The 14,521-nt window shown below is 45.6% G+C and overlaps 1 protein-coding gene and 1 non-coding gene across 3 annotated transcripts; one reads left to right on the forward strand and one right to left on the reverse strand.

Annotated features, from left to right (window-relative positions):
• Positions 1-1,500: 1,500 nt before the first annotated feature.
• trnas-uga lies at positions 1,501-1,582 on the reverse strand. Its single transcript has one exon. It is a non-coding gene; the product is annotated as a tRNA-Ser (tRNA).
• Positions 1,583-10,637: 9,055 nt separating this feature from the next.
• LOC110531466 (transmembrane 4 L6 family member 4-like) lies at positions 10,638-13,625 on the forward strand. 2 transcript variants are annotated; one of them, XM_036987355.1, is made up of 5 exons: positions 10,638-11,033; positions 11,832-11,897; positions 12,692-12,843; positions 12,996-13,182; positions 13,280-13,625. In XM_036987355.1, the coding sequence occupies exons 1-5, from the start codon at positions 10,839-10,841 to the stop codon at positions 13,286-13,288; spliced, it is 609 nt and encodes a 202-aa protein (XP_036843250.1). In that variant the 5' UTR covers positions 10,638-10,838; the 3' UTR covers positions 13,289-13,625. The 2 variants fall into 2 exon arrangements, with proteins under 2 accessions (XP_036843250.1, XP_036843251.1); XM_036987356.1 differs by having other exon boundaries at positions 10,640-11,033; positions 13,277-13,625.
• Positions 13,626-14,521: the final 896 nt, after the last annotated feature.

The following is a 14,521-nucleotide window of genomic DNA, read 5'->3' on the forward strand; positions in this document are numbered from 1 at the left end:
ACCTCTAAACTTTATACAACATGCTAGACCTCTAAGCTTTATTCAACAACATGCTAGACCTCTAAGCTTTATTCAACAACATGCTAGACCTCTAAACTTTATACAACATGCTAGACCTCTAAACTTTATACAACATGCTAGACCTCTAAGCTTTATATACCTGTCGTCACAAGAAAAGGGCAACCAGTGAAGATAAAACACAACACATATTTATGTTTATTTATTTTCCCTTTTGCACATCGTTACAACACTATATACAGACATAATGTGACATTTTAAATGTCTTTATTCTTTTGGAAGTGTAATGTTTACTGTTCGTTTTTTATTTCAGTTTCATTTCACTTGCTTTGGCAATGTTAAATTGAATTGAGTTGGTTTGAAAGTCTCTTTGACTACACTACCCCCGTCTGGAACAAACGTGATATTACATGACACGAGGTGATCAGTCTCACTGCTGTAATGAAACCCGTCTTTAGAAAACGTTTAGAACAAATTCTTATTTACAATGACTGTCTAACACGGACGACGCTGGCCCAATTGTGCGCCGTTGTAATGGACTCCGAATCACGCCCGGATGTAATACAGTCTGGATTCGAACCAGGGGCTGTAGCGACGCCTTTTTGTGCTGAAGTGAAGTGCATTAGATGGCTGCGACACTCGGGAGTCAAAATTTCAGTCGAGTGTACAGATTGTGGTCAGATTGCAGTATAACTGCAGTAACCTGTAGTATAACTTTTGAATCAAAATTGCAGTCAGATTGCACTTTAACTGCGGTGAACTGTAGTATAACTGTAGTTAGAGTGCATTATAACTGCCGTGTACTACAACTCTGCGTCCAAAATAACACATTTTTTTTATGCAGTAATTTTGCAGTGTTAAAGCAGTTACAGTGCAGTATAACTGCAGTTCAACAGCAATACACTGCAGTTATCTGCAATTACTGCGTCCAAAATATCACAGCGGAGTGCTTTTACGGCAGTTTCAAAACTACAATCTTTTTTTTAAGGGTGTGCATGTTTCAAAATACTGTGGTTAAAAAATCCTGAAGGGAATAGGCAAAGCCAGTCAGTAGCCTATGTCCCAAAATCTTTTAAATACCTCAACTTTTTCTGCGGACTGCAAAACGGATGGCCCTGGACTAGTATTTTACTTTTAAAACAATAAAACTGTATGTGATTTTGTTCTCAGGATATGTTTAGCAACATCACATATAGTCTACCCAATAAGTTAATACATTCAAAGTTATATATTTATTCGGAATACAGTTTGGACATGAGCGTGTAATCACATGAACGAACTAACTTTCGCTTCGAGTTTTCACAACGTCCCTGTCTGAATTTTTTTGAGTGGTCAATGTGAATTGACCTTGATATTCTCTCGTTGGTCCGTCTTCATTGGAGTAGCTGGTGCCCATATAAACTGATGTAAACAGAAACGTATAGAAACGAAGTGTAGTTTCACGATGAGGCGTTTTACTTGCGCAAAATGTTAACCAACAATCGCTGCGAGCAGGGTTCGAACCTGCGCGGGAAGATCCCATTGGATTTCAAGTCCAACGCCTTAACCACTCGGCCATCGCAGCTGCTGTTCTAGTTGAGTAGGAGTTGTATATAAAATAATGTCTTAACCTGTCAATTAACAATTTGTTACATTGTTATTTCCAGTAACTGTTGGAATTATGTAGCTACGTGTACGTCTATCTGTTTGTACCTGTCTACTTTTACAAATTGCCATGTGGTACAGCGCGCATAAATACACAGTACACTCACTGCGTGCACAGGCACAATATAGCCTACACAACGAGAATCATGCGCCATTTTGTTCGAATCTGTATTTAGGTGGCAGTAGTGAGCTATGAATAAACGTTCATTACATTAGATAGTGTTCTGGCCTGTGCATGAACCATTGACATAGATAAACTATCTCTTGTTTAACCTAACCCCCTTACACAATGTATATGCAAAGTCAGTATCTCTCTCTCTCTCTCTCTCTCTCTACAACCCACACAAGCATCTTGGGACTCATCTCAAGTTGGTACAGCCAATCTGCCAATTTTTATTTCCAGGTGATGCTGGTTGCCAAGAGTGTGCAAAACTGTCATCAAGGCAAAGGGTGGCAACTTTGAAGAATCTGAATTGTTGGTTACTACATGATTCAATATGTGTTATTTCAGTGTTGATGTCTCCACTATTATTCTACAATGAAGAAAATAGTATTGAAATCATCAGATCAGAGTAAGGTTATTATAGTAAAGGAAAACGAAAATGAAAACTAATCATGAAAAATCAATTTAGAGAAATACAATAATTAACAAATATGTTTGAAAAAACTATAACTATACTGAAACTATTATCTTTGACGCCAAAACTAACTGAAATAAAATAAAATAAACACCATTAATTATGTTCACTTTCAGTTTTTCTAAACTTTGGGCAGAAATGTAAATGCGTTTTCAAGCTTTTGGGGGTTTACTGAACCTGGACGGTCAATGTGGCCAAGAGATGGTGATGTTTCAAATAGGCCTAACTTGTACATCATTATCACTAAGTATCAATAGAAAAACGAAATAGAAATATACACCAAAAAACAACATTTTTTGGAAATAATTAAAAAAAATATATAAATAAAAATGAATATAAAAACACTATAATGAATACCCTTGGATCAGAGGAACACCTCTCTTTCCATCTACGTCAATGGTTTTATTAATATATTACCAGGCTTTTATTATTACCATATTATCACACCTATGACACACTTATTACCTGGTGTGTGTGTGTGGTTGTGTGTGAGTGTGTGTGTGTGCCTGTGTGCGTGGCAGGGCTTGTACCAGGCACAGGCTGGTAGATAGAGTGTGACGTTCATGCAACAGGGGCCATAAACCTTATTGGTATCCGCTTCAGAACTGACTGTAACCTGTAATGTTATCTGTCTCCTACAGTCACCAAACAATAAACTGTCCATTGATATTTAAAACATGTTTTAATGATGCAATTGCCGTTTGAATTTGAGGAAATTCCACTTCTGTAGTCAAAACACTTCTGTAAAAGAATTTAGTGTAGAGAAGTTGATGGAAAACAAGCATGACAAAATGATTGCTTTCTGTTGTCTCGCCAAACATACAGTAAGCTATAGCTTGTCTGTCACGACTTCTGCCGACGTCGATGCCTCTCCTTGTTCGGGCGGTGCTCGGCGGTCAACGTCGTCGGTCTTCTAGCCATCACCGATCCATTTCTCATTTTCCATTTGTCTTGTCTTGTTTTCCCACACACCTGGTTCTCATTTCCCTCATTATGTGTTGTGTATTTAACCCTCTGTTTCCCTCATGTCTTTGTGTGGTATTATTTATTCTGTTTCATGTATTGCGCACGTTAGTCTGTTGCGCTGGGTTATGTTACCCTGTATTGTTATTTCGTGTTCACTTTGTCGTGTGTTTTTGGTTCGCCAAAATAAAAGGCTCTGTTGGCTACACCATATGTGCTCTCCGGCACCTGACTTCTTTTACAACCATTTCCGCATACCTGACGGAATACCACACCCATTATGGAGTCAGCAGGAGCAGGTCCTATGGTAGAGGAGTCGAGGAGCACACAGCGTTGATTCACCATCATGGCACCACCATGGACCGCGTCTGTCAGATAATGGATCGCTGGGAGAGACAGCGAGGTCCTCCAGTACCTCCTCCAGCACAACAGGAGTCCTCACTACCCGTCCCTCCTGTACCCGGTTCCAGTGGGATGCGTCTCGCCCTTCCCAGAGAGTATGATGGGACGGCGGCACGGTGCCAAGGCTTCCTACTACAGCTGGACCTCTACCTGGGCACCGTTTATCCAGCTCCTTCGGGAAGAGGGAGAGGGTGTCCGCCCTCATCCGTGCCTCTCGGCAAGAGCTCTGGAGTGGGCCAACGCCGTGTGGGTAGAAGGAGATGTGGCGTTGGATGACTTCACGGAAATCACCCGCTGCTTCCGGGCAGTCTTCGACCACCCGCCCGAGGGTAGAGCTGCGGGTGAACGGCTGTTCCACCTGAGGCAGGGGACGAGGAGTACCCAGGAGTTCGCACTGGAATTCCGAACCTTGGCCGCCGGAGCGGGGTGGAGCGACAGGGCCCTCATCGTTTAGGGACCAGGGAGGAAACGCAATAACTCCCAAACAAAAGATTATTTCTGTGCAAAATGTTCAAATGTCATCAGTTTGACTGGTTTCAAAGAAATGAAAGCTGAGAAAAGGAGATGACACAAAAACAAAAACATTTCTGATAAGACAGTTCATCATGGGTGCATATTGACTTGGTTAAAATACTGTCTGCTTGCATAACAGTGTCTAAGATAACACATTACACGAGCATTCACGTTCTTCTCAAAAGATGCTGAAATAAATCCTATTTCTCCACTCCTGTTCCTGAAACAAAATAAACATTTGCTGAATACTTTCACTGCAACAAATGCATAATTCTGCAGAACTTAATATTTTATTACACTACATGTGAGAGGTTATAGTCCCACAGTCAGTGTCCATACTTCATTGAATCCATATACTGTAGTTAAATGATGAATATTCTGTTTATTCATAGTAACAGGGATACTCATGAGTGGCATATCAAAGGTGTATGTATGTAAGCTGCTTATCCTGAATAAGACCTAAAATGGGATATGATCTACTATCCGGAATACTGTGCGCATGTAAACGTGGCCATCGATGGAGGAGAGGGTCCTCCATCATACCAGCGTCCTTCATAGGATTGGTTCGACATTGGACCAAATGATGGAGAGGATGGATCGATGGGAGAGGAGTGGCCTTCCCACCTCATCTCCAACACCCCCTCCTTCAGCACCTCCTGTTCCTGCAACCACATCTGGCTCCGGGGCTCTTCGGCTGACGCTCCCACGGGAGTATGATGGAACGGCGGCTGGGTGCCAGGGTTCCCTTCTCCAACTGGAACTGTACCTGGCTACCGTGCGTCCTGTTCCCTCCGGAGAGGAGAGCGTGAGCGCCCTTGTCTCCTGTTTGACTGGGCCAGCCCTCGAGTGGGCCAACGCAGTGTGGAATGGTCCGGACTCGGCGAGGGATAATTACCCAGAGTTCACCTGCCGATTCCGAGCTGTGTTTGACCATCCACCAGAGGGTCGGGCGGCGGGTGAACAGCTGTTCCACCTGCGTCAGGAGACGAGGAGCGTGCAGGACTTGGCTATCCGTCTCGACAACCTGCTGGCTACCCGCGGGCGTTCGGATCAGGTCCTGTCGTTTCCACTTCCCTGCCCCTATCCCTATGGAGTTAGGAGGGGCGGCTTTGAGGGGGACTGGAGGAGTGTCCTCCTGCACCAGTTGTGGTCGGCGAGGGCACACGGCCGACCGGTGCTGGAGGAACTCGTCTGGGAGTCGGGAGGGCAGGCGGAGCACTACTCGATCACCCCAGGTGAGTAAGCACCAGACTCACCCAGAGCTTCCTGTCGGTCATATGTATGTGTTAACTTCTTTCCCTGGGTTTTTTCCCTCTCTACAGCATAAGGCGCTAGTCGATTCAGGCGCAGCTGGGAATTTCATGGATCGTGGGCTCACGTTAAGGCTAGGGATTCACCTGCGTTTCCAGTGGTGTTGGGAGTTCCCTGGCTAGCTCAACACAACCCGGTGATTTTATGGTGGTGGTCAGAGGAGTGTTCAGGGAGGTGTATAGGAGTTGCCGTTGGAGCGACTATGGTGGAGAGTCCAGACCAGGATTCCACCGTGCGCATTCCCTCTGAATATGCCGATTTGGCTATCGCCTTCAGTAAAAAGAGGGCGACTCAATTACCACCCCATCGTCGAGAGGACTGCGCGATAAACCTTCTGGAGAACGCTGCACTTCCTAGGAGTCACGTGTATCCATTGTCCCAGGAGAAGACAGTAGCGATGGAAACATATGTTACTGAATCGCTGGGACAGGGGTACATTCGGCCCTCCACATCACCCATCTCCAGCTTATTTTTTGTGAAGAAGGATGGAGGTCTGCGTCCGTGCATTGATTATAGAGGTCTAAATTCCATCACAGTGGGGTTTAGTTACCCACTACCTCTCATCGCTACGGCGGTGGAATCATTTCACGGGGCGCGCTTCTTCACAAAACTGGACCTGAGGAGTGCGTATAATCTGGTACGTATCCGGGGAGGAGATGAGTGGAAAACCGCATTTAGTACTACATCTGGTCATTATGAGTACCGCGTCATGCCATGTGGGTTGAAGAATGCTCCAGCCGTCTTCCAATCCTTCGTAGATGAGATTCTCCGAGACCTGCTTGGGCAGGGAGTGGTAGTGTACATCGATGACATCTTGATCTATTCTGCCACACGCGCGGCGCATGTGTCTCTGGTGCGTAAGGTACTTGGGCGACTGCTGGACCTGTATTGCAAGGCGGAGAAATGTGAGTTTTTCAAACAGTCCGTTTCCTTCCTGGGTTATCGTATTTCCACCTCCGGGGTGGTGATGAAGGATAACCGCGTTACAGCCGTGCGTAATTGGCCGACTCCGACCACGGTGAAAGAAGTGCAGCGGTTTTTAGGGTTTGCCAATTACTACCGGAGGTTTATCCTGGGTTTTGGTCAGGTGGCTGCTCCCATCACCTCACTGCTGAAGGGAGGACTGGTGCGCTTGCGTTGGTCAGCAGAGGCGGGCAGAGCTTTCAGTCGGTTGAAAGAGCTGTTCACCAATGCGCCCGTGTCGGTGCATCCGGACCCCTCTTTAGCGTTCATAGTGGAAGTGGACGCGTCTGAGGCGGGGGTCGGGGCCGTGCTGTCCCAGCGCTCGGGCGTGCCACCCAAGCTCCGCCTGTGTGCTTTCTTTTCGAGCAAGCTCGGTCCAGCGGAGCGAAACTATGACGTGGGGGACCGGGAGTTGTTAGCTGTAGTCAAGGCACTCTCAAGGTGTGGAGACATTGGCTTGAGGGGGCGAAACACCCTTTTCTCATCTGGACTGACCATCGTAATCTCGAGTATATCCGGGCAGAGTAAATCCACGTCAGGCTAGATGGGCCATGTTTTTCACCAGGTTTCGGTTTACCATCTCATACCGGCCAGGCTCCCAAAACACCAAAGCCGACGCGCTGTCCCGCCTCTATGATACCGAGGAGCGGTCCGTTGAGCCAACTTCCAGGTGGACACGGAGATAGAGAGGGCCTCACGGCTAGAGCCGGCCCCCCCTAACTGTCCAGTGGGGACTCAGTACGTGCCGAGGGGGGTCCGGGATAAGCTGATCCGGTGGGCTCATACTCTCCCCTCCTCGGGTCATCCTGGCATCAAGAGGACAGTGCGGAGTCCTAGAGGGAGATACTGGTGGCCCACGCTGGCTAAGGACGTGAGATTTTATGTCTCCTCCTGCTCAGTGTGCGCTCAGAGCTAGGCTTCTCGGCACCTGCCTAGAGGGAAGTTTCAACCCCTCCCCATTCCACAACGGCCGTGGACACACTTATCGGTGGACTTTCTAATCGACCTTCCCCCGTCCCAGGGAAGTACTACGATCCTGGTCGTTGTGGATTGTTTTTCTAAGTCCTGTCGTCTCATCCCGTTGCCCGGTCTCCCTACGGCCCTGCAGACTGCGGAGGCCTTGTTTACCCATGTCTTCCGGCACTATGGGGTGCCTGAGGACATCGTTTCTGATCGGGGTCCCCAATTCACGTCCAGAGTATGGAGGGCGTTTATGGAGAGACTGGAGGTCTCGGTCAGCTTAACCTCAGGTTTTCACCCCAAGAGTAATGGGCAGGTGGAGCGCGTAAACCAGGATGTGGGCAGGTTTCTGCGGTCCTATTGCCGGGACCGGCCTGGTGAGTGGGCACGGTATGTTCCTTGGGCTGAACTAGCTCAGAACTCCCTATGCCACTCCTCAACTAACTTGTCCCCTTTTGAGTGTGTGTTAGGTTAACAGCCGGTCCTGGCCCCATGGCATCAGAGCCAGACCGAGGCTCCTGCAGTTGAGGAATGGGTACAGCGCTCCAAGGACACCTGGAAAGCCGTCCAGGATTCGCTAAGGTTAGCGGGAGAACGGCAGAAGAGGAGCGCTGACCAGCACCGCAGTGAGGCCCCCGTGTTTGCACCGGGGGACAGGGTCTGGCTCTCGACCCGAAACCTGCCCCTCCGCCTGCCCTGTCGGAAGCTGGGGCCACAGTGTGTGGGGCCGTTCAAAGTCCTGAGGAGAATAAACGAGGTGTGTTACAGGTTACAACTTCCTAGGTATTACCGTATTAACCCCTCGTTTCATGTGTCTCTCCTCAGGCCGGTGGGGGCTGGTCCCCTGCAAGAAGGTGAGGTGCCTGAGGTCCCTCCGCCCCCTCTGGACATCGAGGGGTCCCGGGTGTACACGGTTCGTGGCATTCTGGATTCGAGACGCCGGGTGAGGGGCCTACAGTAACTCGTGGACTGGGAGGGGTACGGTCCGGAGGAGAGATGCTGGGTTCCGGTGGGGGACATTTTGGACCCTTCTCTCCTGAGAGATTTCCCCCGCCTCCAACCCGGATCGTCCGGCGCCTCGTCCTCCGGGTCGTCCTCGAGGCCGGTGGCTGCGCGCTGCGGGAGCCGCGCGTCAGGGGGGGGGGGGGTACTGTCACGACTTCCGCCGAAGTTGGCTCCCCTGCCTGTTTGGGCGGTGCTCGGCGGTCGTCGTCACCGTCCTACTAGCCGCTACCGATCCCTTTTTCGTTTGTCTGTTGGTTTTGTCTTATTAGTTTCACCTGTGTGTATTTTAGTTTAATTAGCTTCCCTATATATAGTAGGTTGTCCCGCCCTTGTTTTGTGCGGGATTCTTTTTGTTACTCTGTTTGTTTGACCGTTTGTTTGCCGGAGAATAAATTCACGATATACTGAACCCTGCTCTCTGCGCCTGATTCCAATCCACCACTCCTAGTGTCCCGTGACACCTTGTCATGATTGGTTGAAAAAAATATTTTTCTGCCATGACTTTTCCCCACTGGATTAAAGTCTCCTTAAAAGTGTAATGGAAAATGTGTCCTTGGTCTTTGATAAGACGCAACAGGTCTTGTCAGTTTTTCCCATCATGCTTTATGGTCGTCATCTGCGTGTGTTTGTCTGATATGGTTGTATCAGTATATTATGGTTCCCTATTCTGACAAGCTGCAATACAGCAGAAGATAGGGTACAGAGATCACACACACACACACACACACACATACACACACATATGTCAAGGACACACAGATTCTCACATCACATTATACATCTCACAGACACACAGATGAAACACACACCCAATCCTCCAACCCTCCCCCGGTACTAGATTACCGCTTATCAGTAGCTATGGTGATGGACCATAGTACTCTGATGAATACACAGATACTGCATACTCTAAAACCACAGGTACACTCTGGAGTATATTCAGGTAGAGGTTACCCATTGGACAAAACGTAAATCAAATTGAAGTAATAAACTGAGCATTACTATCACTGTTCAGATTCCAGAATATGTCACAGGGTTGAAAACGTGACATTACCAAGTTTACGGATGTTTGAACAAATTGAACCACTAAAAGCGATTGGCCACCTAATGTGTGCAACTTCAACAGGAACATTTCGACCAATGGATAGATCAGCAGTGAATCGGAAATGAGTGGAACAGCAGTGAATGTTCTGAGTGACGGGTGCCGTAGCCAATACAAGCATCCATATCTAATTTGGAATGTTCAATTTATTGACCGTTTTCACATTGTAACTCTGTGCCACATCGAAATTCGACACCAACTCCAGCAGTTTCCATTGGCCCACTCTATTGGGTGTCGGCTACCCAGAGCAATAGATATATATTAATTTATGACTGTACCAACACACAGAGTCTACTCTAATACATCTACGTGGAGGAGACAAACTGTGAAGCAACCCAACCCTGTTTCTCTCTTTCCAGTAATGACCCAAGATACCTTTACATCCCTTTAAGTTAGGGGATTCAAACCAATGACCTTTCAGTTACTTGGCTAATATTGTTGTCTCTACCTTCTTGCCCTTTGTGCTGTTGTCCGTGCCCAATAATGTTTGTACCATGTTTTGCTACCATTTTGTGCTGCTGCCGTGTTGTGTTGCTACCGTGTTGCTGCCATGCTATGTTGTTGCCTTAGGTCTCTCTTTATGTAGTGTTGTGGTGTCTCTCTTATCGTGATGTGTGTTTTGTCCTATATTTGTATTTCTAATCCCAGCCCCCGTCCCTGCATGAAAAGAAGGGCAAGGGGCATACCTAGTCAGTTGTACAACTGAATGCATTCAACTTAAATGTGTCCCTCTGAATCAGAGATGTGTGGAGTGGCCTCTTGCCTTTTGGTAGGCCGACATTGTAAATTAGAATTTGTTCTTAGCCGACTTGCCTAGGGAAATAAATGTTCAATTAAATAAATAATGCTCTCAACCACTAGGCTACCTGCCGGCCTACATAGAGCGGCTTTGTTTTAATACGGCTAACTCTATACATGAGCTAGTTATTGAGCTCCCTCGTAAAAGAGGTCTTCTGACCCCAACAGGACTTTCTTGATAAATGGCGGTTAAATACAAAGTGGACGAAAGAACCCAGTTTTATGACTCACCGCTCAGGCCAACTGAAGGTGATGTAATCACCGGGGTGTGGAGCCAGTCTTATCGCCTAACTAACCCCTCCTCTACCAAGCTTCCCTTCACCTCAGGATTTAAGCAGCTTCGCATCCATCACTAGAGCCACGCTGGACCTAGGCTGAGAAGAGAGTGAAGGAGGAGCAGTCTGGAAATTCTTCTTCTGAATTCGTCTCATATCTCTTTCTACGAGGACACCAAATAGAGTCTTGATTTATCTACGCAACATTCTTGAGTTTTTCAACGTTGAAGAAAGTGTACAACCAGCAACATGTGTACAGGAAAGTGCTCTAAGGTCATTGCGATCCCGCTCTATGTCCTGGCCGGGGTCTCAATCATCTGTAACATCATTGCGTTCTTCCCTGGCTGGTCGACGAAGTACGCTCAGGAAGACAGAGATGGGAATGGAGACCGGATCACAGATGAGGTTAAATATATGGGAGGGTTCATCGGCGGCGGACTCATGGTGAGTTTAATTTTGGCCGTTAGGTAACATGATTGGTTTCATTCTGATGATTACATAACATGATTAGTTTAATTTGGACCATATTATGATATGATTGGTTTAATTTTGTCCATTATGTTACATGATTGGTTTAATTTTAAATATTATGTAACATGATTGGTTTAATTTTAAATATTATGTAACATGATTGGTTTAATTTTAAATATTATGTAACATGATTGGTTTAATTTTAAATATTATGTAACATGATTGGTTTAGAAGACCAGTGTTTAGGTCAGTTCCATTTTTTAACTCCAAAGTTTCTTATTGAAAAACAATACTGACTGAATAGAAATGGAATTGACCCCAATCTTGGTTTAGACATGCTGATTCTATAGAGCATTGGTCATACCATGATCACAGGTTTGTTTAGTACTTTTTAAGAAAAATAAAAGTACCCTTTTCATAATCAACAGTTTCCTAAGTGTGAATTCATTTGAATGCTGAATGGATCTGTACATCTGAAATATGCTGCCTCAATATGCTACTCCATGACAAAACAGTTGAAGAAGAGTGTGTGTGTGTTTTCTCTCTCTCTCTCTCTCTCTCTCTCTCTCTCTCTCTCTCTCTCTCTCTCTCTGTGTCTCTCTCTGTGTCTCTCTCTCTCTCTCTCTCTCTCTCTCTCTCTCTCTCTCTCTCTCTCTCTGTGTCTCTCTCTGTGTGTGTCTCTCTCTCTCTGTCTCTCTCTGTGTGTCTCTCTCTGTGTCTCTCTCTGTGAGTGTCTCTCTCTCTGTGCCTCTCTCTCTCTCTCTCTCTCAGTGCCTTATCCCAGCCATCCACATCCACCTGACCAGCAGTAAGGGTTGCTGTGCCAACCGCTGTGGGGTAAGTCAAACAACAGCCCCTAACCACAAACCTAGGATCAGATTAAACTCCCCCAATCCTAACCTTAACCATTAAAGCAATGGTTCTCAATCCTGGTGCTGGGGTGCACCTTTTTGTTTTGCCCTAGCACTACACAGCTGATTAAAATGATCAACTCATCAAAAGGCTTTGATGATTTGAATCAGGTGTGTAGTGCTAGGGCAAAACAAAAATGTGCTCCCCTTTGGGTCCCCAGGACCAGGATTGAGAACCACTGCATTAAAGGGATGAGTAAATATCTAAACCTGTATCAGTCTCCCTACTGCAGCACACAACATTAGGTTTGGGTATATGGGTGGGCCAATGACAGCTTGTGTATTATAAATTCATCACAATAGCTCAATAAGAAAAAACACCTTGACTTCACCACCCACAACCTGTGAACCGTGTAATGTCAGGAAATAATAAACTGTCCGTTTATGGTTCTGTCTGATGTTGGACCACAATGTAACCCTCAGTTACATTATGGTCATTCTAATTTCCCAGTGAAAGCAGTTTGTAAAAAGTGTTAGATTACTCGAGGAATCACTCAAGCAGAAACTCATGGCTCAGAAACACACCTGCCTTGGATTCGATTTATTTGCCATACCATATTGAAAACGAGTTTGTAGAAGCCTAATTAAGAACAAAACCTATTTTCCGCGTGGTAAATACACAAAAAAGCTAACATTTGCTATAAAATCTCCCTTCTCTTCCCCGGACCTCCTCCCTAACGTCTCTGACCTCTGACCCCTGTGTGTGTCTCTTCTCTTCAGATGTTCCTGTCCATTGGGTTTGCTGCTGCTGGGGTTGTTGGAGCTCTGTACAGTTTGGCTACGGCTGCCCTGGTCCTGGCCAACGGGCCTGTCTGCTTATTCAAGGCTCCAGGTGACAAAGATGCAAGTTGGGGGAGGCCCTTCTTCAAAAAGTACGTATTTTTATATTTTTTCTGATAACACAACTATTCTTATTTCTATCTCTTTTAGCTACCGTAAATAACTGTATGATGCCTGCCGATGTAAAAAGATCAATACAATTGATTGCTTGATTGATTGATTGATTGAATGTTCATCGTTGCAGCAACGGCAGCTACCTGGGTGACAGTGAACTCTGGACGACTTGTGAAGAGCCAAAGGATGTTGTGGAGTTTAATATCGGCCTGTTCGCCACTCTACTTGTGGCTGCTAGTGTGGAGCTGGTGCTGTGTGTAATACAGATGGTCAACGGACTGTTCGGATGCATCTGTGGTACCTGTGGCGGAAAGGAGGTGAGAGAGGGGGAGGGGGCAGGGGGAGAAGGGGAATGGGGAGGGAGTAAGAAAGAAAGTGTTCACCTAACCTTTGATCTTTATCTCCTGCCAGTAGGAAGCGTGATGATCAATGATGACCATCGACTGTGACCACTTTTCAACCACGACCACTTGAGGACCGTAAAGAACTGACAGCAACAACCCCCCACCCTTTTACTCTCCTTCGTCAAGAGGAATGAATGGTTATTTGAAGAGTGATTATATTTACTTTATCTTTGCTCTGGGGCCTAGAGTATTTATGATATACACATCAGGGACTGTAATATGTAGCCTATAGTCATGTTTATATTGGTATGACATTTGCATCTTCTGTAAATTGTTGTTTCTCGTGTTTTAATTTAATTCTATGCAGATTTTAATTTGTTTCATTTTGTAATAAAGGCTGAAAAATGTTTCTTCAACTTCTTTATGTCCTAGTTATTATTTTCTCATTCAAATATTTGAAGGCTAAATTGTAATTAAACAATATGTTATATACACCTGACACACACACACACACACTCAAACACACACTCATACACACAAGCCTACTCCTGCCACTCACGTACTCATGCACACACTAACACACACTCACAGACAAGCAGATGAAGAACACAGGGAATCCCCAAGCCATAGCACTAATTACTTCTTATTGGTAGCTATGGTGATTGACCCCAGCGTTCTGATTAATATACAGATACTGCATACCTGTCATTTATCCGTGTTCTATACATGAAACAACTCCAGCAGTTTCCATTGTCCCACCAAATTGGGTGCAGGTAGGCTACCTAGAGTGATAGAGACACAGATAGATCTATCTTTTGGACTCGCTACTGCATTTACAACAGACCATGGGGATCCTAAAAACAAAACTATTCATGACACTGTGTGCAATCCAAGATCCACAGAGCAGGGACTTTGTCTGTTCTAGTATGTCTAAGCCTATATACTGGAAACAACCCACGGAGAAACGCCCAACCCAGTATCTGACACAAGATCAATACATTTGCCTTTATGACGGTTGGTCTAGTAGACAAACTCAAGGTACATAGAACGAGGGACTTTGTTCTAGTAGAATAAGAGTTCAAGCTAGTTTGCTAGCTCCTAAGCATTTCACTGTACAATTTACACCTGATTGCTGTATCCTGTGCAAGTGATGAATAAACTTTGATTTGGTTAAATTATAATTGTTTTAATCTAAATAGTATAGTCTAAATTGTAGATAGATTATATGCTCATAGTTGGAGTTTACTCAATAGAACATATATGTTTAATTACCATTCATTACGTAATCACAGCATTGCATTGAAAAAATGAT

Source organism: Oncorhynchus mykiss, chromosome 9 (assembly GCF_013265735.2).
Source record: "Oncorhynchus mykiss isolate Arlee chromosome 9, USDA_OmykA_1.1, whole genome shotgun sequence".
In the NCBI taxonomy this organism is placed as follows: Eukaryota; Metazoa; Chordata; class Actinopteri; order Salmoniformes; family Salmonidae; genus Oncorhynchus; species Oncorhynchus mykiss.

What these genes read in the sequence shown, in the direction of transcription:
- LOC110531466 (XM_036987355.1), top strand. Translation starts at nt 10,839, where the DNA reads ATGTGTACAGGAAAGTGCTCTAAGGTCATTGCGATCCCGCTCTATGTC. An exon ending in TCATCGGCGGCGGACTCATG is followed by an intron (nt 11,034 to 11,831) that starts GTGAGTTTAATT and finishes TCTCTCTCTCAG; the next exon opens with TGCCTTATCCCAGCCATCCA. An exon ending in GCTGTGCCAACCGCTGTGGG is followed by an intron (nt 11,898 to 12,691) that starts GTAAGTCAAACA and finishes TCTTCTCTTCAG; the next exon opens with ATGTTCCTGTCCATTGGGTT.